The sequence below is a fragment of the Nematocida displodere genome, assembly GCF_001642395.1.
Source record: "Nematocida displodere strain JUm2807 chromosome Unknown 2, whole genome shotgun sequence".
In the NCBI taxonomy this organism is placed as follows: Eukaryota; Fungi; Microsporidia; genus Nematocida; species Nematocida displodere.
Window position 1 is genome coordinate 273,574 of NW_027138156.1, and position 22,358 is coordinate 295,931.

Here is a 22,358-nt window from a genome sequence, read left to right on the forward strand (position 1 = left end):
AAAACGTGTTTATGGCAGCAGCTGACAACCTCGCTCCCCGAGATGCCAAGATTATCTCTCTGATTCTTCGATCGGTGGGCATTGAAGAGTGCGAACCAAAAGTCATTCTCCAGTTTCTTGAGGTAGCTTACAAGTACTTTGCCGAGCTTCTTGACGACTCAATGCTCTATGCCGCCCAGGTAGGCCGGCAGACACCGAACACTAAAGACATAAAGCTAGCTATGCAGACAAAAATCGGGAAGTACTTCGTTCCCCCACCCCCAAGACAGTTCATGCTTGAAATAAGCTCCCGAATCAACGCCAAGCCTCTCGTTGTAGCTGAGTCCTCCAACCTCATCCGCCTGCCAGGAGACAAAGCCAGTCTTCTTGAGTTGTACTATGCCACCATTCGCAAGGATGAAACACGGAAAAGAAAGAGGTAGCGCTTGCCGAGGCACCTGCCAACCTAAAACATGTCATTACTGTCAAAAGTAACGGGTTCGTTGATCTTGAAGGGGGGCATGCCGTTGTAGGGGCAGGAGTTGCAGCGGAATGCATCGCCAAGGTAGCAGTTGCCACACTCCGATTTGGGGTTGGCGTTGTTCGAGTCTGTGACTGTGGCTGAGTCTGTGGCCGAGGCTGAGGCCGAGACAGCCTCTGCTTCTTTTGCTCCACACGTACACCCGGCACAGGATCTTTTAGCTGTTTTTCTAATGGGTGTAAAGAGAGAGAGAACGCTTGTTTTCTCTTCCTCGGTGATTAAATCGTCATCGTTGACGTGTTCGTCCTCTCTGTGTTTCATTGGTGTTTCTGCAATTTTTGTTGCTAATAAACGTAAGCAAACGTTCTCCTTTATTTTTATGGGCCACGAAATACTAACAGGACACTTTAACCTGCTTAAAACCATTATTGGAAGTGGTATTGTTAGCTTTCCTTCGTTCTTTGCCGTGTTTGGGATTGTTCCAACGGTGGTGTTCTCTTGTATTTCCGCTGTTTTGGCTTTTGCTGGGCTAATGATGCTCTGTGAGTGTGCTTCTTTCATTGGCAACAGTAAAGGAACGTTTTCATCGTCTCTTGAGGACGTGCTCCCGGGGATTGCTTACTTCTTTAACGTCATTGTTTTTGCCAAGTGCTTTGGCGTCTCAATCTCATACCTCATTATTTTGCGTCCTTTGCTTGAGTACTTGGCCGAGGAGGCTGGGGTTGGTCTCTCCGGGGAGGAGCTGATTGTTATTTATGCGCTGTTGATGATTCCTGTCTGTGCTCTGAAGGACCTTAAAAGCTTTAGATTTACCTCTTTGCTTGGAATCTTTGGGGCTTACGTCTGTTTAGGTGGAAGTGTTTATAATTTAGTTGTCATTGCCAAAAAAGGAAATATGCCAGTTGTAAAATTCTTTGCAAATCCTAATATGGGATGGATCAAAAAAGTTGGACAGTTTGTGTTTTGCTTTACCTGCCACCAGAACATTTTCAGCATTCGCTCGGGACTCTCCCACCCCACCAGGAGCAAGATGGCCAAGGTGGTCGGCTCCTCGATTGTGTCGGCGCTGGTTCTCTACCTGACCTTTGGAATGACTGTTTATTACACTTATGGTAACAACATTGAGCCTAACGTTTTTATGTCCTTTGAGGCGAATCGCGTTAAAACAGCCGTTGTTCTCTTCTACTCGCTGCTCATCACCTGCTCGTACCCCCTCCAGGTCCACCCAGCTAGAGACTGTCTCAGTGAGTGGCTGATCTCAGCAACGCGGGTGAGCAGCGCCGGGAAGGCCGGCTCTTTGGTTCGGGTTGTCTCAACGATGATTATTGTTGGCGCAGGGCTTTACATCTCCCTGCTCACCATTTCTTTAGATACCATTCAGTCAGTCGTTGGCGGAACAGCCTCGGCAGTGATGTGCAACGTCATACCTGCGATCAGTCTAATGTACCTGCAAAGAAAGAAGACCTCGGTGGAAAAAGTCTTTGTCATCCTTCTTTTGGCATATTCCGTTTTTTCCTTTGCAGGGGTGCTGAGTATTTTTGCCAAGAATAAATAACTGTTTGGGTTTGGGTGTGTGGTGGGGTTTGGGATGGAGGCGGAGGCGGAGGCGGAGATGGGACCCCTGAGCTCTGGTTGGCTAGGTAAAGGAATTTAAAAAAGCTTATAAAAATTTGCTAATGCACAGCAATGAGAACTACAGGGGTGCGCTTGCTGAAATAATCACCATCTACCGGAAAATGAAGAAGGGCAGAGACACCCACCAGATCTATAAGAGCAGAAAGGGCGAGGAAATAGACGAGACAAGCCATTACGTCTCAGAGACTCTTGACACAATTCCGCGAATTAGGCGGTCCGAGAAGGAGGAGCTGCAGTACCAGATGATTTTCAACTTTTGCGCGCTGAACATGCTGAATCCGTCGGGGAACAAGTATCTCTTCTACTCCAAAGACTCAGGGCTGCTTCAATCGGAGATGCTTGACAATCTATCGGCTAACTTATCAGAAATCTTTAAAACAAGCTTCTTTTGGCTGAACACGTTCAATCCCACGGATGCAGACCTCCAGGCGATTGGGCTAATGTTCAACATCCACGACCTGACCCTTCTCGACATCAAAGAAAGAAACACAGACGAAAAAATAGAAGTGTTCAAGCACTACACGTTTATTTCAATGAAGTTGCTGGTAGAGCCTTCTTCAGAAGCCGCAACCGAAGACATGGACTTTAACATTCTTGTCTTTAAAGACTTCATTCTTACGTTTCACGACAAGCCCTGGGTCAGTGTTCAGGACACTTTCAACTTTATTGAGCTGCTCTCCAAGCACACGCCCCTAACGCCGTCATGGGTGCTGTACTCGATTGTCATAGAGTTTCTTCAGGACATAAAGTATTTGGCAGACAACTGCAACGCAGAAACAATGAAGATCCAAGATCAATCTAAAAATTTTGGTGGATCACAGATGGCCAATCTACTTAAGCAAAATTTTGCAGTTAGTTGCCAGGTAAACACACTACAAATGGCAACCCGGTCCAAAGTTGACATTCTCTCGTTGCTGAAGAACAGGTGCCGGAAAAGAATCGTTCCGCTCGTTCAGAAGTACCTCTCCGAGTCAACCGACGACTTGAAAGACGTCTCCAAGCGCCTCACAGAAAGCCACCGGGTTCTTGAACGGGCACAAGATACCTACCTTGCCCTGGTCAATGTAGCACAGACACAGGAGGGGAACGAACTGAACAAAACGATGGGATTCATGAGCCTGGTAGCTTTGATTATCTCACCGTGCCAGATTTTATCGGGGCTCTGGGGGATGAACGTCCGAGTGCCGTACCAGGAGTCAAAGTCTCTGGTTCCTTTCTACTGCATCATTGTTTGCTCGCTGCTTCTGATAGTGGTGTTTTTCTACCGGCCGCTTTGGAATATGATGCGTAGAACCCGGGGAAAGCGGTGAACGCAGCAATAAACCCATAGACACATAAAGATTGCGTTTTTCCTATTTTTATTTCAATGGATACAAACGCAGACAAAGCGCTTGGGGAGCGCAACCCAGCGACAGCGCTGGGAGAGAAGGACCACGCAGTTGACAAAGTCTCCCTCGCAGAGGCACTGAACATCATGCACGGCTGGAGGTTTGTCCCCGATACAATTAACCTAAAAAAGCGCATGCTCTATGCGCTGACAGTAAGTTTTGACTCGCTGTCTATTTGGGTGTATAAGCAAATTGTGCCGTTTATTGACGCCTACGGCGTTGCCGAGTTTGAAGCGGCCATTCTCCCGCGGCTGCTCAAAGAAAAGAACAACCTGAAATACGCTACTTTTGAGATTCGGCAGGAGCTGGAGCAGAGCGCAATTGTGGTCACCCGAAGAATCTACGGGGAGCACGCCAGCACGTTCTTTACCAAGACGCCAGCTCCCCAGAGCGTCCAGGCGCTGAGAAGCGCCGCTATTGTTCCCGCGGAAAAAGAGGTTGGCACGCTCTACGTGCTGCTGCAGCTAATTCTAGCAGAAATAGATGAGGCAGATGCTAGAATCATTGAAGTGCTGGTGTTTTTTGGGTACATCCTTGATCAGAGACTCTTTGATTTTCTTATCTCATACTTCCACCAGGAGAAAGACTTTTTACTTGAGCTGTTACTGATAAAAATGAGATTTGCAAAAACAGGTTTACCAGAAAACAAATTTTTATCAGAGGCGCAAATTAACGGTCTTTTCAAAGACACCGAGAGAAAAGAGTACGGAAAAGAGGGGGCAGAGGCCCTTTCCAAAGAGATCCTCCTTGAGCTCTCGGAGGACAAAGACGTTGCCTCAGTCAACTTTGCCATCACTCGGTGCTGCGCCTATATAGACTGCCGCCCAGACCCCGAGGTGGTTGGCATTATCGTTAAGCGCGCCACTGACAGGAACAAGGCGGTGCGAATGCAGGCAGCAGCGGTGTTCCCCCTGGTGGCTGGGCACCCGGGCGTCTCAGAGCGCCTGCTGCAGCTGCTAGAGGACGCAGACGACGAGGTCAAGTACCAGGCGCGGAAGTCGATTGGCCTGGCGATTCCCCGGGCAAAGGGGATGGCTGCAGAGCTCATTGCCCGGTTTGTCTCATGGAAGAGCCAGAGAAAAACCGAAGAGCTGCGACACCTACCCGAGGCCCTAATTGCCGCCAAGAAACTGAACCACCCAAGCACCGACGCCCTCTACGATGAGTACTGTGCCGCCCTGCTCACTGGCAGCCACCCGAAACACATTGTGGCAGCGCTCCTGGCCCCAGCAGAGAAGGTTTTTGCCCTGTTTATCAGGCAGGAGCAGGTCATTGAGGAGGAGCTGAGAACCATGCACATAGATGGGAAAGACTCTGAAAAGAGCCAGGGCCTTTCTTTTCCCTCTCCAAAGATAACGAGCGAGTGCGTTGAAGAGAAGTACTTTGAAACAGAAGCACTTTCCAACCTAGAGGGGGTAGTTACACGGCTCGCAGACACTCTGGGAACCGCCGAGATGTGCTTTGCCCTCCTCCCAAAGGTAACGGATATTATGAAGGGGGCAAGCATTGAGCAGGTGGTTGAGTCCTTTTTTTTGAAAGACCCCAATCGCAACTGGAGGTACTGGACCGGTCTCTTTGCACTGGTTGGCAGCACGCGCCAGCACCTGGGAGACAAGTCCAGGGCCCGCATAGTTGGTCTTTTGGCGCCTTTAAAGGACCACTGGGCTAAGGCCGTGCGCGTAGAGGCACGGGCCTGTGAAGCAGCGCTTCTGGTTGGTTCCATTGAGGCGGTCCCAGGTCGGTCAATGGATCATGGTCTTTGAACTATCCCGAGCACATATAGCAAATAAAGCCTTTGACAGTGTGGGTGGGGGTTTGGTCCGGGGTTTGGTCCGTGTCATAGCTGTCACATAGCACCGTGTGCAATCAAGTTCAGGTATTGTTTATTATTCAGGGTTAGGTTGGGTTAGTTCGGGCTGTTCTTCTAATTCAATGGCAGCAAGTACGCTCTGAAGCTCGGCCAGGGACAGAATGGGGCCGGCGTTCGGGTCCGGGTTGGGGTCCGGTACAGGGACTGTGTCATAGACCGGTACAGAGACGGGGACTGTGTCCGGGAAGAGGTTGCTGGTGTTGTTGGAAAGGTTTTTGACGCTTCCAGTGAATATAAGGCGCTGTTTGGCAATGTGGCTGATAAGATTCATCCAGCTCTCGTCACTGCTAAGAGTTCTTGGGTTCCCTACAATGATCAGCGACCGTTTGGCTCGGGTGATAGCTACATTGAGTCTTTTTTCGTTATTCACAAAGCCAATTGATCCTTTATCGTTGGATCTAACAGTTGTCAAAATGATGTAGTCGTTTTCTCTTCCCTGGAACGCATCAATGTTAGTGACCTCCAACCCCAAGCAAAAGTTCCTAATTTGGTCATCAATCTGTGCTCGCTGGGCCTCATATGGTGTGATCACTGAAATACTCTTTCCACTAATGCCTAGTGACGTCATGTGCTTAATGAGCGATAGCACAGCATCTATCTGCTCCTGGTTGTAGTACGATGGGTTGGTGAAGGTTTCAGGTCCTGGGATCGAGTAGAACATCAGGGGCGTGGGCGTCTTGCCCCAGGCGCGTGGCTGGTTGGATGTGGCTGTGACTCCATTAAGGAGCATGCCCCCATAGAAGGCCTCTGAGGGCCACTGTGAAATCAGAGGATGCATCCGGTACTGCGTCAAAAGAACGGAGGGCTTTAGCCCCGTCAGAGACAGCCTCTCAAACGCCGAGACTGAGAGCCCATACAAAGAGGCCAGGTTGCTGTGTACGAATGGATCAAGCTGTTTGTGGTCGCCAATGAGAACGAGCTGCTTGGTTTCCTGGGACATGGTCATGGCAACCAGTGGCTCTGTGGCCTGGGCTGCCTCGTCCATGATTACCACCTTGGCTGGAACGGTTAATTTACCTGCCATAGCGCAGGTAACACAGATAACGTCTACTGTTCGCAAAAGTTTTCCAGTTAATAATGCCATAAACTGCTTAATCTTTTCCTTATCTTTCTTTGAAGGCCTGGTCTTACTAAGCAAGCCTTTTTGTGTGGTGGAAAGCATTTCCCGTATCTCCTGGTGAGCAACTCTAAAGGGGACGTCCGTGTACAGAGGCTCTTTCATCTTTGACACCAGCCTGATCGAGTTAATTCCCGTTCTGGCCAGCTCTTTAGCAATCAAGTCAACGGCAACGTTGGTCGGAGCACAGAGGATGATAGGGCCCCGCTTAAGAAGAAGCAGTTTGTGGATAAGAAACACACAGGTGGTTGACTTCCCCGTTCCAGGCGGTCCCTGGACCAGAGCAACGCGGTGCCCCACTGCATGGTTGACCGCCTCCATCTGCGAGGCGTTAAGGCTTCTAATTGAGGCAATGGGGCAGTTGACCAAGTATTTCTCGGACTCATTCAGCGGGGGCATGGTCTCGGTCCGGCCCCGTAAAAAGGCCTCTTTTAGGGGGTTTTTAGGGTTTAGAACAAAGAGAAGCGCTGACATTTGCTGGGCGTGCAGGTTCATTGGGTCGCTTTTACAGAGGGTAAACTCCGTGGTGTGCTCGGTCCATTCGGGGTGGATGTTTACGGCCACGCGTATGAGAATGCTTTTCTTGGTCTTGACAACGTCGCTAATGCTTCCAAAGACATCGGTGGGAATCAGGCGGTGGGTAAGGGCAATGGAGGCTTTTTTGCGGTATACCTGAGAGTCCCTGACGTACGGAATGCAGAAGGCTCCTTCATAGGCCCCCGTGTTCCCAAGCAGCCTCCAGGCAACCGTTACGTTGGTGCATGTGCTGTTAGTCACCATTTTTGCGACGCGTTGGTGTTCTAGCGTTAACAGCCTTCTGAAGGTCTTTAAATAGAGATCTTGGTCGCCTCCAAAGTCCGTGACCTTTTGGCAAATCATCTCCGCCCTTGGCGCCTTTTTTTTCTTGCTGGTGCCGGCCATAGTCTCTGCAGCCTCCCTCATATCTGGGGTGTCTGAAAAAAATTTATAATGACCCCGAACACCCCCTTAGAGCTGGTGCTGAGTAAAACCCTTGCAGGTGAGATAGGCGTTCCCACGCCCAAAGAAATGAGCATGCGGATAAACATCCACAACGGGATGTACGGACGCGTTGTCATGCGCCAAGGCAGCATGTTTAAGGACTACTACCCATATGTTGGGGTTGAGTCGTACATTAGCCGGGCTGAGCGGACCCAGTCGTGGAGCGATGTTGACTTCTTCAAAGGGCGGTCGCACGAGTCTTTGAACGAGTGCAATCTGTCCCCCTTTTCCAACTGCCTGTATATGAACAAAAACCCGAAACAGGGCTGTCCCTACCTGATCTACAGCCACAACGGGCTAGAGTACTGCATCAGGCAAGAGAAGCTGGTGGACAACACCGACACAACAACAAACATTATCTTAAACCAGCACCCGAAGAAAATAGGGCTTTTTGGCCAACTGTCGCTTTTTATGATGGACAATGGAATTGAGCTTCTCCACACAAATCAGCAGGCCTACACGATCCCCACCATTGACGCGGTTGATGTAGGCATTCCTGACGCCTTCCAGCACCTTCTTCCCGTTCTGAGGCGCATGCCAGGGAATGCGCCTATCAACACCAGGTGTAACGGGTTTTTGGACATAGTTGATTTAGAGGCTGGAAAGATGCAGACGTACCACCTCAAGAGCACGCCGAGGCAGAAGAGCTACGCCCACATTGCCAGCACCTGGCACCCGCACCAGTACATCTACGCCACCCAGCGCGACCTGTTTCTTACCGACACAAGGGAGAAGAGCTCGCAGCAGGTTTTGTCCCTCAGGTTCACCAGCTACGGCGGAAGGCCAAACTCCAAGAACACCGCCATTCCATACATCGTTTCCATCCACAAAACCAGCGAAACCAAGGTTGTGGCCGTTGGCAAAACAAAACTGGCCGTTTTGGACCTAAGGTACCCAAAAAACCCCTTTGACACGCTCACACACCCCATAGACCTCCCCAGGGCGTCTGTCTCCAAGAACATAGCGATTTACAACAAAGCAGGGCACTTTTACTTCCAAAACCTGAAAAACCTGGAAAAGTATGCCTTTAAAAGCTTTGTGCTTGGAGAAAACGAGAAGAGCGCGTTCGTTGCTTTTGACTGGTACGGCAAAGGCCTAAACCACAACTACACCAGCGCCGCTTTTCTCTTCACTGATCACATCAAACTGTTCCATCATTCAGGGGAGCTAACCACCTACCCGATCGTCACAATGGACAGCAAGGTCAACGCCCGCCCCCTCTACCTTGTCGACCGCCACGAGAGGCTATACAAGGTCAACAGCGCCCTAACCAAATCCAAAGACATCGAAAGCATTATTTTCCGGCACGCCTTGCTTGCCCGACCCACCAAGGACAACCGGTACCCCTTCCTCACCCGAATGATCAACCACGACTTTACCAATCGCCTGGAGACCCCCGAGCCCCTAACCGCCACCCCGCCCGCCATCCTTGCCAAAATCATTCCGTTCTCCCAGTGGCCAGGAAGCCTTGTTCCAGCAGAAAAAAGAAAACAGGGAGCCACGATTGAGAAGTACCGCATCCAAATGCCTTCTGAGCACCAGTCGCTTGCCGAGCGCATTGCCTCCAACAAAAAAAGAAACCGCGAGCTCTGAGCGCAATCATTTAAGCTTCGCTGCCTATTAATACCGAAAGACAATAATTTTTTATGACCAGAATAGCACGGGAATACACCGACCTTATCACCAGGAGCACCCTAGCAACGAAGTACTCCATCCGAGCCCTTCAGGCCGTTGCAGAAACCAACGACCACCACGCCAAAGAAATCCTCCAAGCAATCAACGGCGCCATCCTCTCACAGCACCCCGAAAAAAAAGAAGCGCTCAAGCTGCTCCTCACAGCCCTCCAGGGCCACCCAGCCTACGCCGCCCCGCAGCCGGCCCCCAAATCGCGCCCCGAAAAAAGGCCGCACCCCAAAGAACACCCCGAAAACGGAAACACAAACCCCGAAAACGCCAACGGAAACCCCGAAAACGCCAAGAAGAAAAAAAGCCTCCCAAAAGAAGGCTTCTTCCCCTTCCCCCCCGAGTTCCTCCTTTTTAAGATGGTCGACAAACAGGCGTACGCCGAATCGTACCGCTACTACACCAAAAGCGCCCACGAGGAACGGACAGAGTCGACAGAGCCCCTCCTCACCCGAGACTACCTCACCACCCCAAGACTCCCGCTGGCCGTTAAAACCCTCTACGCCTCCTCGGCCCAGTGCAAGGTCTGTGGGATGCGCTTTGCCTCCATTGAGCTCTTCTCGGTGCACGACGAGCACCACCAGCGCCGGAGCCAGATAGATAAGAAACTTTCAGGTGCTATGTGGCGGCCTTGGCTCCTCGAAGCCTCCCAGTGGGCAGCTGCCCAAAAGAAAGCCGCGCCTGTCTCCCTCAAGTCGATGCACCACGGGAAGATAGAAAACGTTCCTGTAAAAGGAGACCGCTCCCAGCGATGCACAATTTGTAAAGACCCTTTTGAAATTATCTGGAGCGATGAAGAAGAGTGCTGGTCGTTCAAGGATGCTTTGGTCGTAAAAACCTCACCCACCAGGCAAATATGCCACCGACGCTGTGCTACATAATAAATCCTTTTACTTTCTGTTTTGCTGAAAACAAAATGGAGAAAGCGGTATCAGAGTCTGCGCTTGAGGCTGAAGTAAGAAAAGAAGTTAGCTTGGGAGATTTTAAAGACGCTCACGCCAACAAGCTTAAAAGAAGGTTCGCCGAGTACTATGAAAACCAAAAAAGGAAATGGGAAGATCTTAAAGGCTTCACTATCGCACACAACCCAATCGAAAGGTTTAAGGACATTCCAGCTATTTTCAGCATCTCCCTGCACCCAGACTTCGTGGTCGTTGGTCCCATTGAAAAAGAGGGCGTTAGGCACCAGTACACCGACGTCATTGGCAACCTGCTCGGGCATATTAACCAGAACCTGGTGCATCCCTACCTCCTTGACCTCCTTGACCGAGGAGACTACCCGTTTTACGACAACCACATCGTTGTGGAGGTAGTTGACCTTCGGGACACCGAGGCAGTCGTACACCGCGTGCTTCTAAAAGGCACCTTTGCAGGCATGCCCTACACCCCCTCCCTGATGCTCTCAACAAAAACAGAGGACTTTGAAGAGTCCTCTATCTTAGCCAAAACACATGCCGTTTGTCTTGATCCAGGCGAGGATGTCTTTGAAGTTCTCAAGGTTCAGGACTACAACCTTAAAAAGCTTGACCTGATAAGGATAGACCCGCCCCAGAAGAAAAAAGCCCAAATTAGTGCCGTCATTAAAGAGTACAACCGCATCAGGAGCAACGACCAAAAAGAAGTCTACCCAGGACTTGAAAGACTTGGGGCCAACCGAGTCTACCGCACCATCCGCTTTGTTGGCGGGTCCCTGCACTACTCCATCAACGCCATTGCTAACACCGACCACATAGAGGCAGTCTTTCGCCAGGGAGAGATCATCAACACAGCCATTGGTGGGTTCATCACCCGAAGAAAGTTTACCTCAACGACACAGATCGACCTGTACATCGACAGCACCAAAAGGCTCCTTGAAATCTACCACGCTGACTTGAAGTGTATTTGCGACATCTCAGCCACCCCAAGAAAACCAGCACCTGTCTACCAGTCCCCGCCAACGTCCTCTGAGAAGCCGAAACGACCCATTATCCAGACAATTGCCCCGGGCACACTAACCCGAACTAACCCAAGACAGACACTCTCCCAGGACAAGCACCTGAGGTACCGCCATGTAGATAGTCCAAGAAAAGACGACCCACAGGACCACGCGAGGAGTGAGCGAAGAAACGAGTGGCTAGAATCACCGGGCCCACACTCTCCCAGAGCATCAGAGATAGACGACTTTGACTTTGACTACGTTAACAAGAAGTTCATCTAATGGTTCTGGGTCGGGGTCGGGGTCGGGGCCGGGGTAGTGTGGTTTAAGGTTCTGGGCCGGGGTCGGGGTAGTGTGGCTTAAGGTTCTGGGCCGGGGCCGGGGCCATTGGGGGCTGTACCAAAACCTTGTCTAGTCTAGCAATAAACTTTTATTTACCATGAGAGTAGGACCCATACTAGCCCTGTGCTCAGGGGCAGGCCTTTGCAGAGAACTTGTCCTGAAAGGAGATGCCCCCGTAGCTGTCTCCTTTTCCAAGTACGCCCTTCCTCTTACAGGCACCCACGCTTTCACCAGAAGAGCGATTGTCGCCCGCGGAGGCACCTCAATACCCTACCGACTCAAAGTGCCAAGAGACACCCCCCTAAGCAGTGAGGCTGGCATACCCCTAGCTGATGTTGTTGTCTACACCAAGGGGGGGTGGCACACTGGAAGCATTCAGGAAAGGTCGATCATCCCAGACTTTACCACCCCCTACCTAGTCTATGGACTCTGTGGCACCGTTATTGTTGGCATAGTCAGTGCGTTTTCTAAGGTACTCCTGGGACTAGTGTGACCCCCAGGACCCTATCAGGACCCTGCCCCGTTGCAGCACCCTAGGATGCGCTCTAGGTCTTTATCTGAGAGAACAAGGTACCTTAGCTGTGTGCCTTTGACAAGAGTGTGGGATAGTTTGATGTTCATTTTTCTGTCAATGGAGAAAGGTCCTTGGTGCCTCGTTCCGTCTTTTTCTTCAACCGTTCCGGTGGTTAGCGCTCGTATTGCTTTAGCAAGCATTAAATTTTTATGAAGCGCCTTGGAGGAAGAAGAAGCGTCAGTCTCCTCCCAGCAACAAAGAGGGAAGAGTCTTTGCTGCCGTGGAAGTACATTGAGGGATTCTCGGGCTGGTTTATTTACAAACTTTCCAAGTACCTCCCCACAGGAGCCTACCCCATTAGCAGCAAGATCTGCTCGGGGAGAAAGATCAAGACCAGGCACCGCATTAACCTCTCCAGGCTCTCTGGGGACATAGGAACCCTGGATCTTTCCTGTATTATGCAAACCAAAGGGCATGCAAGTAACTGCACGATCCAAAAGGTCCGGGTTAGAAACACCGAAATAACTGACAGGCTCTGGGAGGTAATAAAGCTCGGGAAAATAATCATCCTGGAGGATTCGGAGATAAGAAGGTACCGAGACGTTTTTTTCAAAAACGCGCTTTCCATTGACATCCTTGGGTCTTCGGTCGAGCAGATAAAGCACTGTGTCATCGACCTGCTCAAAGTGCGGCGTCGCCGGATAAGAATCAACAACGCCAACATTCTTATTTTTTGGGACGAGTACAAAGACTGTACCTTTGCCATCAGGTACGCTGACGTCGTTGGCGTTATGCAGTGCATTCCCCTCATTAGAGTGGCGTACTTTGACCAGGTTGATATCACCCCCGGGGTCATCAAAGAGCTAGCTAAGCATCCTGTGGTTGAAATAAGACTTACCAAGTGCTATGTTCTTCCGCTGAAGCTTTACGACCTCCTAGATGCCTGCAGGACGACTCTTCGACTGATCGAGTTCTCAGATACTTTAGTGACCCCTTCTGTTATAGACTACTTCAAAGAGAACAGTATAACGGTTATTCTTAATAAATAGCCCTTAGCGTAGTGCCTACTGTGTCCTGCCCACTACCCTACAACGCGCCACACCCAAAAACCAGCGATTTATTACTTTCCAAGGGACATCAGGGCCATGAGAGGATCACCTTCGTTTTCTCTGAGGGCCTGAATGGCTGCTTCTTTGGAAACGTCGCCCTGGGTGACGACAATGGAAACGTCTTCTTCTGTGAAGGTGTCTGCTGCCTGTTCCTTGGCCTGGGCCGCTGGTACTTCGTCGTGGACTTCGTCGCAGCAATCTTCATCGTCTGACTCTGCTTCCTGCTCTGGCTCCTGGTGCAGTGCCTGGGGTGCTTGGTTCTGCTGCATTGAGGCGTGGGACTGGTGGGCTGTTTTTGAGGCTAGATCAAGGGCGCCAAGGACAATGACCATTTCAGTGCCTGAGACGTGGTATGCCTGAACGTTTCTGATGGCAAAAGTAGTGTTTTGTTTGCGGACGTAAAAGTCTTGCATGTCATCCAGCTTGATTGTTTCCACGTCGTTTTTAATCGCTTCTAGCAACTTGCTTCCCTTCTTTATCGACTTATTCATGGACTTAAAAAAAATAGCTAATAAATCTCAGCTATTGGTAGACGTATATATAGACAACCCCGGGGACAACAACACCATGAACGCAGAAGAGGCACAGATAAAAGAAGAAACAACCTCGCTGATTAAAAACCTTTGTGAAACCCACCGCAAAAAGCGCGTTCGAAATGCTAGTTTTGAGGCAGCTACGTCACTGGGACGCCTTGGCTCTCACAGCTCCTCAATAGCTGCAGGGTCCTCGCATGTGCCTGGTAGGGGAAAGGGCGTGTTTCATCGTATGATGAGAGCAGTCCACTCTCTGTGGCACCCAAAATAAACATTGTTCTAAAGACGCTTTGATATTGCCATGGCTGCTTCAGTCTATGACACCTAATGATTGGCTAAACCTGAAACAGTGTATTAGGGTGGGGTATATAGAGGGGAGGCTAATGAAGAAATATGAAGAAACTGCTTACATTCACTCTTGCCCCAATGATTCTAGCACTCAGCCTGACTGAAAAGTCCGAGGACGCTTCCAGCACCCTTGCCACCCGCTCGGGTCTGGTTAAGCGGCGGGTTGCAGATAAGAAAGAGGCTTCAGAGAAGCTCCACCCCCGCCTGGCAGCTAAGGCTCTTCCTAAAACCGCAGCCCCTCTGAAGCCCAAGGCTAAGCAGGCCAAGGCCACAGAAGACCCGAACATCGACAACCAGATGTTTCTCAATAGCTTCCTTGGCGAGGGGGCCAGTGCTCTGGATAAGAAGGACGAGACACTCAAAGAGTTTCTCAAGTACGCTGAAGAACTTGATATCCCCAAGAAAGTCCCAGAAATGCTTCTGGCAACGCCTTCTTCCTACGACACTCTTCTGGGAAGCAGTATGTCCACTGGAAAGGCTTCATCAGAGAAGAAGAGGCTTACACCAGGGCAGGCATCAAAGAAGAAGCCTGCTGCTGCCAAGTCTGACACAGGTCTTCTTTCATCAATCGACGAAAAGCTGAACCTGCTTGTGGAAAAGTTTGCCACTCTTTCAGACTCACTGGCCACAAAGACCCTTGGTGAGATGGGATCATCTCTTACAACACCTGCAGCTAAGTCTCAGCCTAGCAAGCGCGTTCGGCACCTGGTCTCTCAGAAGAAGATGCTTTCTGGAGAAAAACCACGTCCCAGAAGATTCTCTCTGATTTAGAACAAATAAAGAACTATGATCCATTTATTGCCTTGTGTGTGGTGTGTGTGTGGTGTGTGTGGTGGCTGGTGGTTTGGTAGTGTGGTACAGTATGTGGCATGCACTATCCCGACTTATTACCAAACCTTTCCTTTGTAAAAGAAAGTAAGGTTTTGGTTTTTCGAGTGTTCGGAGTGTTTGGGGTGTTTGGAGTGTTCGAAGTACTTGGGACATCTTCAAAGTGCAGGGCATAGGTAGTGTCCAGACCTTTAGTGACGATAAACTTGCAGAAAGGCATAGCAAGAGGCACCTTGCACCAGGGACAGGCAAGTATCTGGTTATCCCGAGCACACCTACTAGCCAGGTCCTTTAAACACTCAACACAGAGAGTGTGGCCCTCTTGGTCAATGACGCAAATGTACCTGTTTGGGGTTCTGGATAGGTGGAGGCCCACAACTGAAGAAACCTGGCCGGGGTGCAGTGTGGGTGGTCGCGATTGCTTCCTTGGAAAGAAAAGGTGCTTGTTTGGACCTTTCATCACCTGCTCCATGGGTGTTTTGTACGCCTCCATGAGCTTACGCAAGAGTCTTCCATTCTCCCAGTCGTCGTACGCGTCATGGGGAATGTAAAGGATAGCTGGGGCAGTGAGTGGCAGGGTGTACATTGCGAGGTTTTGGTTGTTAAATCGAATAAGGTTCAGGTATGGAAGCCCTTTTATCGTGAACACCCTGGTTTTTAGGTGCTGTAAAACCTCACCACGAGCAACACAGCATCTTAGATCCAGAACTTCTATCCTGGAGAAGTATCTGCGAGTCCAGGCGCATATACCCAAGAACTCTAAGAGGTTGTCAAGAGTATAGATGAATTTGTGGTAGAGAGTAAGACGCGTGACGTATGGATTGGGAAGCTTGATAGGGGTTGTCTCGAGAGGACTGTGTCGGGCTAGTGCTCGGGCTAGGCTGGCAAAGAACGGTGAAAAGAGTCCACCTAAAGAGAGCTTTTCAACATTAATGGGCGAATCGGGTAGGTTGAGTCTTTCCCAGTGGATCCATGCACAGCGCATCTCTTTCCAGGGCTTGGAGGCGATTGCTTTTTTAGTGTTTTCAGATATCAGTAAATGATCCAGGCTAAAATCAAGAGACAAACAGTTAACCACCCTGTTCTGCTGAAGAAGGCTGCAATCAAGGGTTTCCAGCCAAGGCATGTTCTGGAGGTACAGACCCTGAAGAGTTCCCAAGTCCGCGTAGGCCTCCAGGGCACCAAGCGAGGTCAGTCCATCAACGCAGTCCAAATACAGGCTTAGCACGCACTGGCTTGTGTTGGTTCGGGCCAAGAAGAGGCAAACCACCGCACAGGACACATTAACCATCCTTAAGGCGCTTATTTTGACACTAGCCACCTGAAAATCTGTCGAAAGGTCCACGGCGTTTGATAGGTCTATCCCTTCATGTGCGCAGGAGTGCAGACTTAGCAGATCTGCATGGATGGGGCCCAGAGAACTGAGCAGTTGTTGGAGCAAGCAAATAGTCCTGTTTTTCACTGCGATGGTAATAGTTAGGGAGACAAACTCAAGTCCTGGAGTCATTTGTGGCGGAATGTCTACCACACCATGGTCGCCAATCAGTTTAACCACCCTTTCACCCTGTTTCTTCATTATGTATACCTTTCTCTCAACTATGTGCCTATCAAGTCCTGTGCTGTACTCTTCAAAGAACTTTAGGGTTTGGGCGGTGTACTCGGTGGGGTTTAGCAGTATAGCCTCTCTTCCAGTGCTCCTATCCCCTTTACAAAGAGAAGTATCTGTGCAGAGCAGTAAGCATCTGATAAACATGCTAAGAAGTGTGACTGGGTGCATTGTCAGAACACTTTTCCAGCTATCTTTAAAAATTTAAAGGTTCGGGTTGGTAAGGGTTTGGGCTCGGGTTTAGGTTGGTTTGGGAAAACACTAATCCAACGTTTTTTATTCGGGTTCTGGGCTAGTCCCAGACTCTGGGGTGGCCTGGTTGGGTATTATTTGAGGTGTCCCAGCCCCGGCCTGGTCCGTGTCTCCGTCCTTGGCTGGGTCCGTGTCTCCGTCCTTGGCTGGGTCCGTGTCTCCGTCCTTGGCTGGGTCTTTGGGTGGTGGGGTTGGTTCGGGTTGTCCAGCTCTAAAAACCAAAAAGTACTCTTGCATTTCCAAGTACATCCCTTTTCTTTGCGGATCTATGTTCATAAGCTCTGTTATGACGTGTTTTTTTCCTTTTTGGTCTAGGTAGTTCAAAAGAAGAAAAAGTGCTGCAGGGTGTTTTGCGGTCTTGAGAGCTTTGGTTAAGAACTCTGGCTGGGTTGGTGTATACTCCTGGGCTAGATTGATCTCCTCGGTAGCCTTTTTCATTTGGATCGTAATACTCTCAATCTCGCTAAACTGAAACTTTTCCTGGCTAAAGAACAGCGTGGCTGTTTTCTTGTAGTCTTCTTGGTACTCCAAAGCCTTGCTCCCCGCTTCTTTTAGGCTAATTGCGATCCTAGCCGTGGTTGCTTCCCTAAAGATAAAAGAGATTCGATCGGCAAACACCTTGGCATAGACGTTTGTCTGGTTAAATCGCTGCAGTTCTTCTTTGCTCTGCCAGAAGAGCCACAGCCCAAGCGTGTCCTGGCCTGCTCCACCCATTTCTTCTACGTCCCTATCCTTTAGCTCCTGGTAGGTGCCTGCCTGAAAGAGTGAGTGGTAAGCGCTGTAGTTGTGTGGGGACTGGGCGAGTTGCTTGGCACAGAAGTCTTTGGGTGACCCATGCACTTTGTTGACGTACGTCCAGCAGAAGTAGTTCCGGCTATCCTTCCCAAGCAACGAGGCAACAAAAGAAAGGTCTTTTTCCTTAGGGCTGGGCTCGTGTGGCTGTTTTTCGTTTTCAGGTTCAGGTTTGGGTTTGGGTTTGGGACGCTCTTCCAGCGGAGCACCTGGCATGCCCATGATGAACCTTCTATGGTACCACCCCGTGTACGTTTTAGGATGCCGGGTGAGAAGCTCTTCACTAAGAGAAAGCTGCTTTTTAAAGGTGGCAAGCTCAAGGGTCTCTTTCAGGAAATCGTATGCCAGGCACTCCTCCGAGTTAATTCGCAGAAGCTTAGCTGCTAGCTCCTCCGTTGGCTTTTTAACAAACTCTTTTCTGGTCTGTTTGTACTGGTGGCAGAACTCCTTTTCACTCTCTGACCTATGCTCTCCCCCAGACCTCATTAATTGGTATTTGTCTAGGTCTCATTAATTGGGCCGGTGCCTGGGCCCGGGGCTGCTCCTAAGCTGAGAGCAGCGACAGGGCGTTGGACTGTGAGAACATTCCAAGAGGGCGGTGGTGGTGGAAGGTTCCTGACCGGTACGAAGTGCTGTACTTGTGAATGGCCCCGGCCCTCTCCTTGGGCAGGGCATTGGGGACATGAACGTTGTTGTAAACGATGAAGGTGGGCGACTTGTCAAAGACGGCTGCATACCCGTACCTCTCGTGGAGGAGTATCTTCCTGGGCACGTCTTTGGCGTAGATGGCCCGAACGAAGGTGGCCATATAGTCGCTGCCCAGAGAGAACAGCTGGACCTGCGAGCTTCCCGTTCCTACATAGAGAAGACCAAGTTTGAAGGAGAGAGCGGCCACATTAGCACCTGAAATGTGGTTGATCGTCTGTTTGGTAAGTCTTTTCTTGGTGGAAATGGTGTAGAAGAAGATGTTTGAAGGGGCTGTGAGAATAATAAGGTTCTTGGTTGGGTGGAAGTCTACCTGCTGGATCTTTTGGTCGCCCTTGTAGAAAATCATCCCCTTCTCCTTCTTAACGTTCATTATAGCCACCTGCCCGTGCAAAATAGCTGCAAAGTAGACGTTCTTCGGGTGCCAGGCGCCTTTTCTGAAGGTCTTGCCCGGGAAGAGCCGTGTGTGCCCCTGCCCGCTGTCCACGTCCAAGGTCCGGGTCAGCTCGGGGCTGTCCACCAGCTCCGAAGCATTGAGAAGGACTAGCCCGTACCCGTAGGTTATAATCGCCATCTTTGTTTCGTCCGGGGAGATGGAAAGGGTCCGAATGAGAACGTCCTGGCTGTCCACCGAGGAAACAAGCCGAATGGTTCGGGTGGGCAGGTGTAGGTCGCTGTCTCTGATTGAAATAGACGAACTGTGCACGCAGACGTAGTAGATGCCCTTAGAGAGCATGAAGACGTCTCTGATGTTTTCTTTGTACTTGAGAGACATGTACGTCTCGGTTGGTAGCTCTAGGTCGGCAGGAACCTTGACCTTGACCGGGGCAAGCTTTTTGTTCAGCGCGTCTATTTCTGAAGCATAGATGCGGGGCCTTCTAATTGTTTCGCGGTAAAAGTGGACGTGCTTCCAGATGTCCTCTCGCGTAGTAGCCAGATGCGAGAGGCCTTGGCCTGGGTCGTATGCATCGGCAAAGCTCGGCCTAAGCGTCTTGCGGCTAAGCTTTCTATCGGCCTGCTCGCTTTCTCCCTCGCGGTTCTCCCAAAGATCTTCAAGATCTTCAACTTTGGGCTGGGCATCAAGAACCCTTCTTTTTCTCTTCTGCTTCTGGATGAAGGCTTCTTCTCGGTGCTCAGTCTTTTTGTTTCTTACTTCTGGCTTGCTGGGCAGCGATGGGAGGGGGTCTTCGCGTAACTGGCAAACAAAGCTGGTGGAGTTTTCTCTCTGCACTTGGAAGAATCCAATCGCCTTGTTGTTCTTGAAGCGGGTGATCTTTGTTTTGTCTTTCTTCGTTAGTTTTATTCTTCCCTTGTCCGTTAAGTACTCTGACTTTCTCTTAACGCGGAGAAACTTCTTCAGTGCCTCCATGAAAAAATAGAGCGTCTAGTTTTATTTTTAATTTTTAGCACCCTTGAATGCAGATATTCGTAAAGACGCTTACAGGCAAGACGATCACCATTGACGTCCAAAGCACTGACACAATAGAGAACGTAAAGGCAAAGATTCAGGACAAGGAGGGAATACCTTCTGACCAGCAAAGACTTATCTTCGCCGGAAAGCAGCTTGAGGATGGAAGGACACTTTCAGACTACAACATTCAGAAGGAAAGCACGATTCATCTGGTGCTCAGGCTCCGGGGAGGAGGAAAAAAGAAGAAGAGAAAGGCCTACACCACCCCCAAGAAGGTTAAGGTGCCCAAGCCAAAGATAAAGCTGGCATGCCTCTCACAGTTCAAAGTAGAGAAAGACGGAACCGTAACTATCCAGAAAAGGTCATGTGAGAGATGCGGCCCTGAAATCTTCATGTCTAGTTCTCCAGAGGGTCACTTCTGTGCCAAGTGCTACACAACTGTGCTAACGGACGAAGCAAAATAAACGCAGCGCACTTACTCCTTTACTTATTGTGTTGTCCCGAACGAGGAAACTATCTCAGCTACTTCGGAGGCGGTAAGAATCGTGGCAATCCGCGGGGTTATCTCGTACAAAGACATCTTTTTCGGGTCCTTTTGGGCTACCGTGTAGAGAACCCGAGCTACGGCCGTGGTCGGTGGCAGGTCCAGGTGCTTCTCTAGCTCCTCGGTGGCTTTCTCGCTCTTCTGCCCAATGGCGCCTCCCCTGTACATCGCATAGTTGCCATCTGGCTCAATGAGCGTAATGACTGGAACGCCTTCTGCAAATCCAAACAGCACCATTTTTATGCCAAAGGGCCGGTATCCTCCAGTAATGGTGTACTTCTGAACGTAGTCGCTTAGCTCCAGGGCTAGCTTCTTTATGTCTATTTTTTCTCCGGTGTTGTAGGCGTACGCCCGAGCAATCATAATAGCTTCGTCGATTAGAATGAGGCTGTCTGGCCAGATACCTGCAAAGGTGAGGTAGATGCCTGTTTCTACCTCCCGGAACTTGTCCAGGTCGCTTAGAATCTTGTGCTTGCTTTCGGATCTTTTTTCAATAGCTACAGCTATGGTTTTTCCGTCAGAGAAGAAAATCACTGGAGATCCTCTCTCTGAGGCCAGCTGTGCATACTCTACCTGGAAGATTCTTCCATCTGGCGAAAATACTGACAGAGCTTGGTCGTACCTCCCCATTGTAATTTAAAAATAAATACACAATTAATAGTAGTCGGTTGGGGTGGGCTTGTTTTGCTCCTTTTTTTGTGCTAGGTGCCAGTGTGCTCGGGTGTGTTGTTCGGGTGGCAGTGTGTCAGTATGCCTAGGTGCAGTGGTGGCATCAGATTTATTGTTCTAAGACTAGAGCTTGGTTCCCATTTGGTAGTCAAGTAAGGTTCCCATTTGGTAGTCAAGTAAGGTTCTTATTTGCTAATCAAGTAAGGTTCCCATTTGGTAGTCAAGTAAGGTTCTTATTTGGTAGTCAAGTAAGGTTCCCATTTGGTAGTCAAGTAAGGTTCTTATTTGGTAGTCAAGTAAGGTTCTTATTTGGTAGTCAAGTAAGGTTCACTGGACTATAAAAACGCAATGGATTTTTGAAAATCAACGTCGATGCACCAAGGGACTGGGACTGATGCACCAAGGGATTGGGACTGATGCACCAAGGGACTGGGACTGATGCACCAAGGGACTGGGACCGAGGCTGGGACTGATTACTTCAGGGCCAAAAACTCACCAGTTCTACGAATGGCGGCTTCAATAGCAGCGTGCATGTCTCCTCCAGTGACAATGCCAATAAGAACGGTGGCTGCAAAGACGTCTCCTGCCCCTGAAGCGTTAGTTACCTTCTGCTTGGGTGGCATGTACTCACCACATACCTGTCTTCCATCCTCTATGAAAGAGGCCTGGACCAATCCTCCCCCATTGGTCATCACAAAGTTACCAATAGTTCTTCTGAGAAAGTGGAGGAGTTCTCTGTCCTGGTCGTTTCTGTTTGGATGCCTGCCATGGTGGTGTTGAGTGAAGAGCTCGATAAACTCGTCCCTGTTTCCAATTACCCAGTCACTTGCCTCAATGAACGGCAAGATCTTTTGGAACGAGCGCTGGAGAACTCCGGGATCTGAAAGGTTAAAGACAAGAAGGGAGTTGAGCTCTCCAGCGTTCTTCTTTTCAATGACCTTGATTAAGTTGTCTTCTGCCTCGGCCGTGTACCCTGCAAGGTAAACAAGGGTGGCGCCATCTTCCTGGGCTCCATTATCAATCTCATCAAAGAGCATATCAACCAGGTCTTCACTAATAACTAAGTCTGCAGATGGCTTGGTAATGAATGCTCTGTTCTCTTCGTTAAGAAGAAGGTAGCAGATGGCAGGATCTGTTTTAACCTGCTCCGAAACAACTTTCAGGTTGGCTACCATTCCGTCAAGTGCCTCGCCAAAGACTTCGTTAGATGCTTTCCTGTTTGAAAAAGGTCCTACAAAGACTGACGTAACCTTTTCCTCATGGTAGATGGATGCTCCTCTTTTGGCTACCTCGATCGCCGTGTTGTAGCATACTCCCCCATGACCTTTTTTCAACAAGGTATCATCATCCAGGTGCGAGTGTAGCATCTGCCTATCTGTATCGTTAAGCATATGGTAAAGAGTCATTCCGTTCACTGGGATTCCCATGTCATAGACAAGATTGGACAGATTTAGGATAATATCCACAAAAGGTATGCATAGTGTAAGTATCCTTGCCATGTACGTAAAAGTTAATTTTTGCAAAAAATCGTTTAAAGAAACTGAAAATATTTATTGTGACCTTATTTGGCCAATTGTGGCCCAACCCAACCCAGATCTTTAATATCTGGCCCAGGGC

At 49.7% G+C, this 22,358-nt stretch overlaps 20 protein-coding genes across 20 annotated transcripts; 11 read left to right on the forward strand and 9 right to left on the reverse strand.

The window, feature by feature from the left end:
• Window positions 1-11: 11 nt before the first annotated feature.
• On the forward strand, window positions 12-422 carry NEDG_00736 (transcription initiation factor TFIID subunit 9B; the record flags this gene model as incomplete). Its single annotated transcript, XM_067688154.1, has 1 exon — window positions 12-422. The coding sequence occupies one exon, from the start codon at window positions 12-14 to the stop codon at window positions 420-422; it is 411 nt and encodes a 136-aa protein (XP_067544251.1).
• Window positions 423-445: 23 nt separating this feature from the next.
• NEDG_00737 (uncharacterized protein) lies at window positions 446-781 on the reverse strand (the record flags this gene model as incomplete). The annotated part of the gene is made up of 1 exon (XM_067688155.1): window positions 446-781. One exon carries the CDS (start codon window positions 779-781, stop codon window positions 446-448), a length of 336 nt encoding a protein of 111 aa, XP_067544252.1.
• Window positions 782-839: 58 nt separating this feature from the next.
• Window positions 840-2,015, forward strand: NEDG_00738 (uncharacterized protein; the record flags this gene model as incomplete). Its single annotated transcript, XM_067688156.1, has 1 exon — window positions 840-2,015. One exon carries the CDS (start codon window positions 840-842, stop codon window positions 2,013-2,015), a length of 1,176 nt encoding a protein of 391 aa, XP_067544253.1.
• A 121-nt stretch (window positions 2,016-2,136) lies between these two features.
• NEDG_00739 (magnesium transporter) lies at window positions 2,137-3,405 on the forward strand (the record flags this gene model as incomplete). The annotated part of the gene is made up of 1 exon (XM_067688157.1): window positions 2,137-3,405. The coding sequence occupies one exon, from the start codon at window positions 2,137-2,139 to the stop codon at window positions 3,403-3,405; it is 1,269 nt and encodes a 422-aa protein (XP_067544254.1).
• A 56-nt stretch (window positions 3,406-3,461) lies between these two features.
• On the forward strand, window positions 3,462-5,246 carry NEDG_00740 (uncharacterized protein; the record flags this gene model as incomplete). The annotated part of the gene is made up of 1 exon (XM_067688158.1): window positions 3,462-5,246. The coding sequence occupies one exon, from the start codon at window positions 3,462-3,464 to the stop codon at window positions 5,244-5,246; it is 1,785 nt and encodes a 594-aa protein (XP_067544255.1).
• A 123-nt stretch (window positions 5,247-5,369) lies between these two features.
• NEDG_00741 (regulator of nonsense transcripts 1) lies at window positions 5,370-7,412 on the reverse strand (the record flags this gene model as incomplete). The annotated part of the gene is made up of 1 exon (XM_067688159.1): window positions 5,370-7,412. One exon carries the CDS (start codon window positions 7,410-7,412, stop codon window positions 5,370-5,372), a length of 2,043 nt encoding a protein of 680 aa, XP_067544256.1.
• A 27-nt stretch (window positions 7,413-7,439) lies between these two features.
• NEDG_00742 (uncharacterized protein) lies at window positions 7,440-9,083 on the forward strand (the record flags this gene model as incomplete). Its single annotated transcript, XM_067688160.1, has 1 exon — window positions 7,440-9,083. One exon carries the CDS (start codon window positions 7,440-7,442, stop codon window positions 9,081-9,083), a length of 1,644 nt encoding a protein of 547 aa, XP_067544257.1.
• Window positions 9,084-9,136: 53 nt separating this feature from the next.
• On the forward strand, window positions 9,137-10,054 carry NEDG_00743 (uncharacterized protein; the record flags this gene model as incomplete). Its single annotated transcript, XM_067688161.1, has 1 exon — window positions 9,137-10,054. One exon carries the CDS (start codon window positions 9,137-9,139, stop codon window positions 10,052-10,054), a length of 918 nt encoding a protein of 305 aa, XP_067544258.1.
• A 35-nt stretch (window positions 10,055-10,089) lies between these two features.
• On the forward strand, window positions 10,090-11,370 carry NEDG_00744 (uncharacterized protein; the record flags this gene model as incomplete). The annotated part of the gene is made up of 1 exon (XM_067688162.1): window positions 10,090-11,370. One exon carries the CDS (start codon window positions 10,090-10,092, stop codon window positions 11,368-11,370), a length of 1,281 nt encoding a protein of 426 aa, XP_067544259.1.
• A 157-nt stretch (window positions 11,371-11,527) lies between these two features.
• Window positions 11,528-11,923, forward strand: NEDG_00745 (uncharacterized protein; the record flags this gene model as incomplete). The annotated part of the gene is made up of 1 exon (XM_067688163.1): window positions 11,528-11,923. One exon carries the CDS (start codon window positions 11,528-11,530, stop codon window positions 11,921-11,923), a length of 396 nt encoding a protein of 131 aa, XP_067544260.1.
• A 14-nt stretch (window positions 11,924-11,937) lies between these two features.
• Window positions 11,938-12,144, reverse strand: NEDG_00746 (uncharacterized protein; the record flags this gene model as incomplete). Its single annotated transcript, XM_067688164.1, has 1 exon — window positions 11,938-12,144. One exon carries the CDS (start codon window positions 12,142-12,144, stop codon window positions 11,938-11,940), a length of 207 nt encoding a protein of 68 aa, XP_067544261.1.
• A 9-nt stretch (window positions 12,145-12,153) lies between these two features.
• NEDG_00747 (uncharacterized protein) lies at window positions 12,154-12,993 on the forward strand (the record flags this gene model as incomplete). Its single annotated transcript, XM_067688165.1, has 1 exon — window positions 12,154-12,993. The coding sequence occupies one exon, from the start codon at window positions 12,154-12,156 to the stop codon at window positions 12,991-12,993; it is 840 nt and encodes a 279-aa protein (XP_067544262.1).
• A 71-nt stretch (window positions 12,994-13,064) lies between these two features.
• NEDG_00748 (uncharacterized protein) lies at window positions 13,065-13,544 on the reverse strand (the record flags this gene model as incomplete). Its single annotated transcript, XM_067688166.1, has 1 exon — window positions 13,065-13,544. One exon carries the CDS (start codon window positions 13,542-13,544, stop codon window positions 13,065-13,067), a length of 480 nt encoding a protein of 159 aa, XP_067544263.1.
• Window positions 13,545-14,012: 468 nt separating this feature from the next.
• NEDG_00749 (uncharacterized protein) lies at window positions 14,013-14,705 on the forward strand (the record flags this gene model as incomplete). The annotated part of the gene is made up of 1 exon (XM_067688167.1): window positions 14,013-14,705. The coding sequence occupies one exon, from the start codon at window positions 14,013-14,015 to the stop codon at window positions 14,703-14,705; it is 693 nt and encodes a 230-aa protein (XP_067544264.1).
• Window positions 14,706-14,808: 103 nt separating this feature from the next.
• NEDG_00750 (uncharacterized protein) lies at window positions 14,809-16,539 on the reverse strand (the record flags this gene model as incomplete). Its single annotated transcript, XM_067688168.1, has 1 exon — window positions 14,809-16,539. The coding sequence occupies one exon, from the start codon at window positions 16,537-16,539 to the stop codon at window positions 14,809-14,811; it is 1,731 nt and encodes a 576-aa protein (XP_067544265.1).
• A 105-nt stretch (window positions 16,540-16,644) lies between these two features.
• Window positions 16,645-17,898, reverse strand: NEDG_00751 (uncharacterized protein; the record flags this gene model as incomplete). Its single annotated transcript, XM_067688169.1, has 1 exon — window positions 16,645-17,898. The coding sequence occupies one exon, from the start codon at window positions 17,896-17,898 to the stop codon at window positions 16,645-16,647; it is 1,254 nt and encodes a 417-aa protein (XP_067544266.1).
• Window positions 17,899-17,956: 58 nt separating this feature from the next.
• Window positions 17,957-19,486, reverse strand: NEDG_00752 (uncharacterized protein; the record flags this gene model as incomplete). Its single annotated transcript, XM_067688170.1, has 1 exon — window positions 17,957-19,486. The coding sequence occupies one exon, from the start codon at window positions 19,484-19,486 to the stop codon at window positions 17,957-17,959; it is 1,530 nt and encodes a 509-aa protein (XP_067544267.1).
• A 47-nt stretch (window positions 19,487-19,533) lies between these two features.
• NEDG_00753 (small subunit ribosomal protein S27Ae) lies at window positions 19,534-19,992 on the forward strand (the record flags this gene model as incomplete). The annotated part of the gene is made up of 1 exon (XM_067688171.1): window positions 19,534-19,992. The coding sequence occupies one exon, from the start codon at window positions 19,534-19,536 to the stop codon at window positions 19,990-19,992; it is 459 nt and encodes a 152-aa protein (XP_067544268.1).
• Window positions 19,993-20,015: 23 nt separating this feature from the next.
• NEDG_00754 (2S proteasome subunit alpha 4) lies at window positions 20,016-20,702 on the reverse strand (the record flags this gene model as incomplete). The annotated part of the gene is made up of 1 exon (XM_067688172.1): window positions 20,016-20,702. The coding sequence occupies one exon, from the start codon at window positions 20,700-20,702 to the stop codon at window positions 20,016-20,018; it is 687 nt and encodes a 228-aa protein (XP_067544269.1).
• A 512-nt stretch (window positions 20,703-21,214) lies between these two features.
• On the reverse strand, window positions 21,215-22,240 carry NEDG_00755 (adenosine kinase; the record flags this gene model as incomplete). Its single annotated transcript, XM_067688173.1, has 1 exon — window positions 21,215-22,240. The coding sequence occupies one exon, from the start codon at window positions 22,238-22,240 to the stop codon at window positions 21,215-21,217; it is 1,026 nt and encodes a 341-aa protein (XP_067544270.1).
• Window positions 22,241-22,358: the final 118 nt, after the last annotated feature.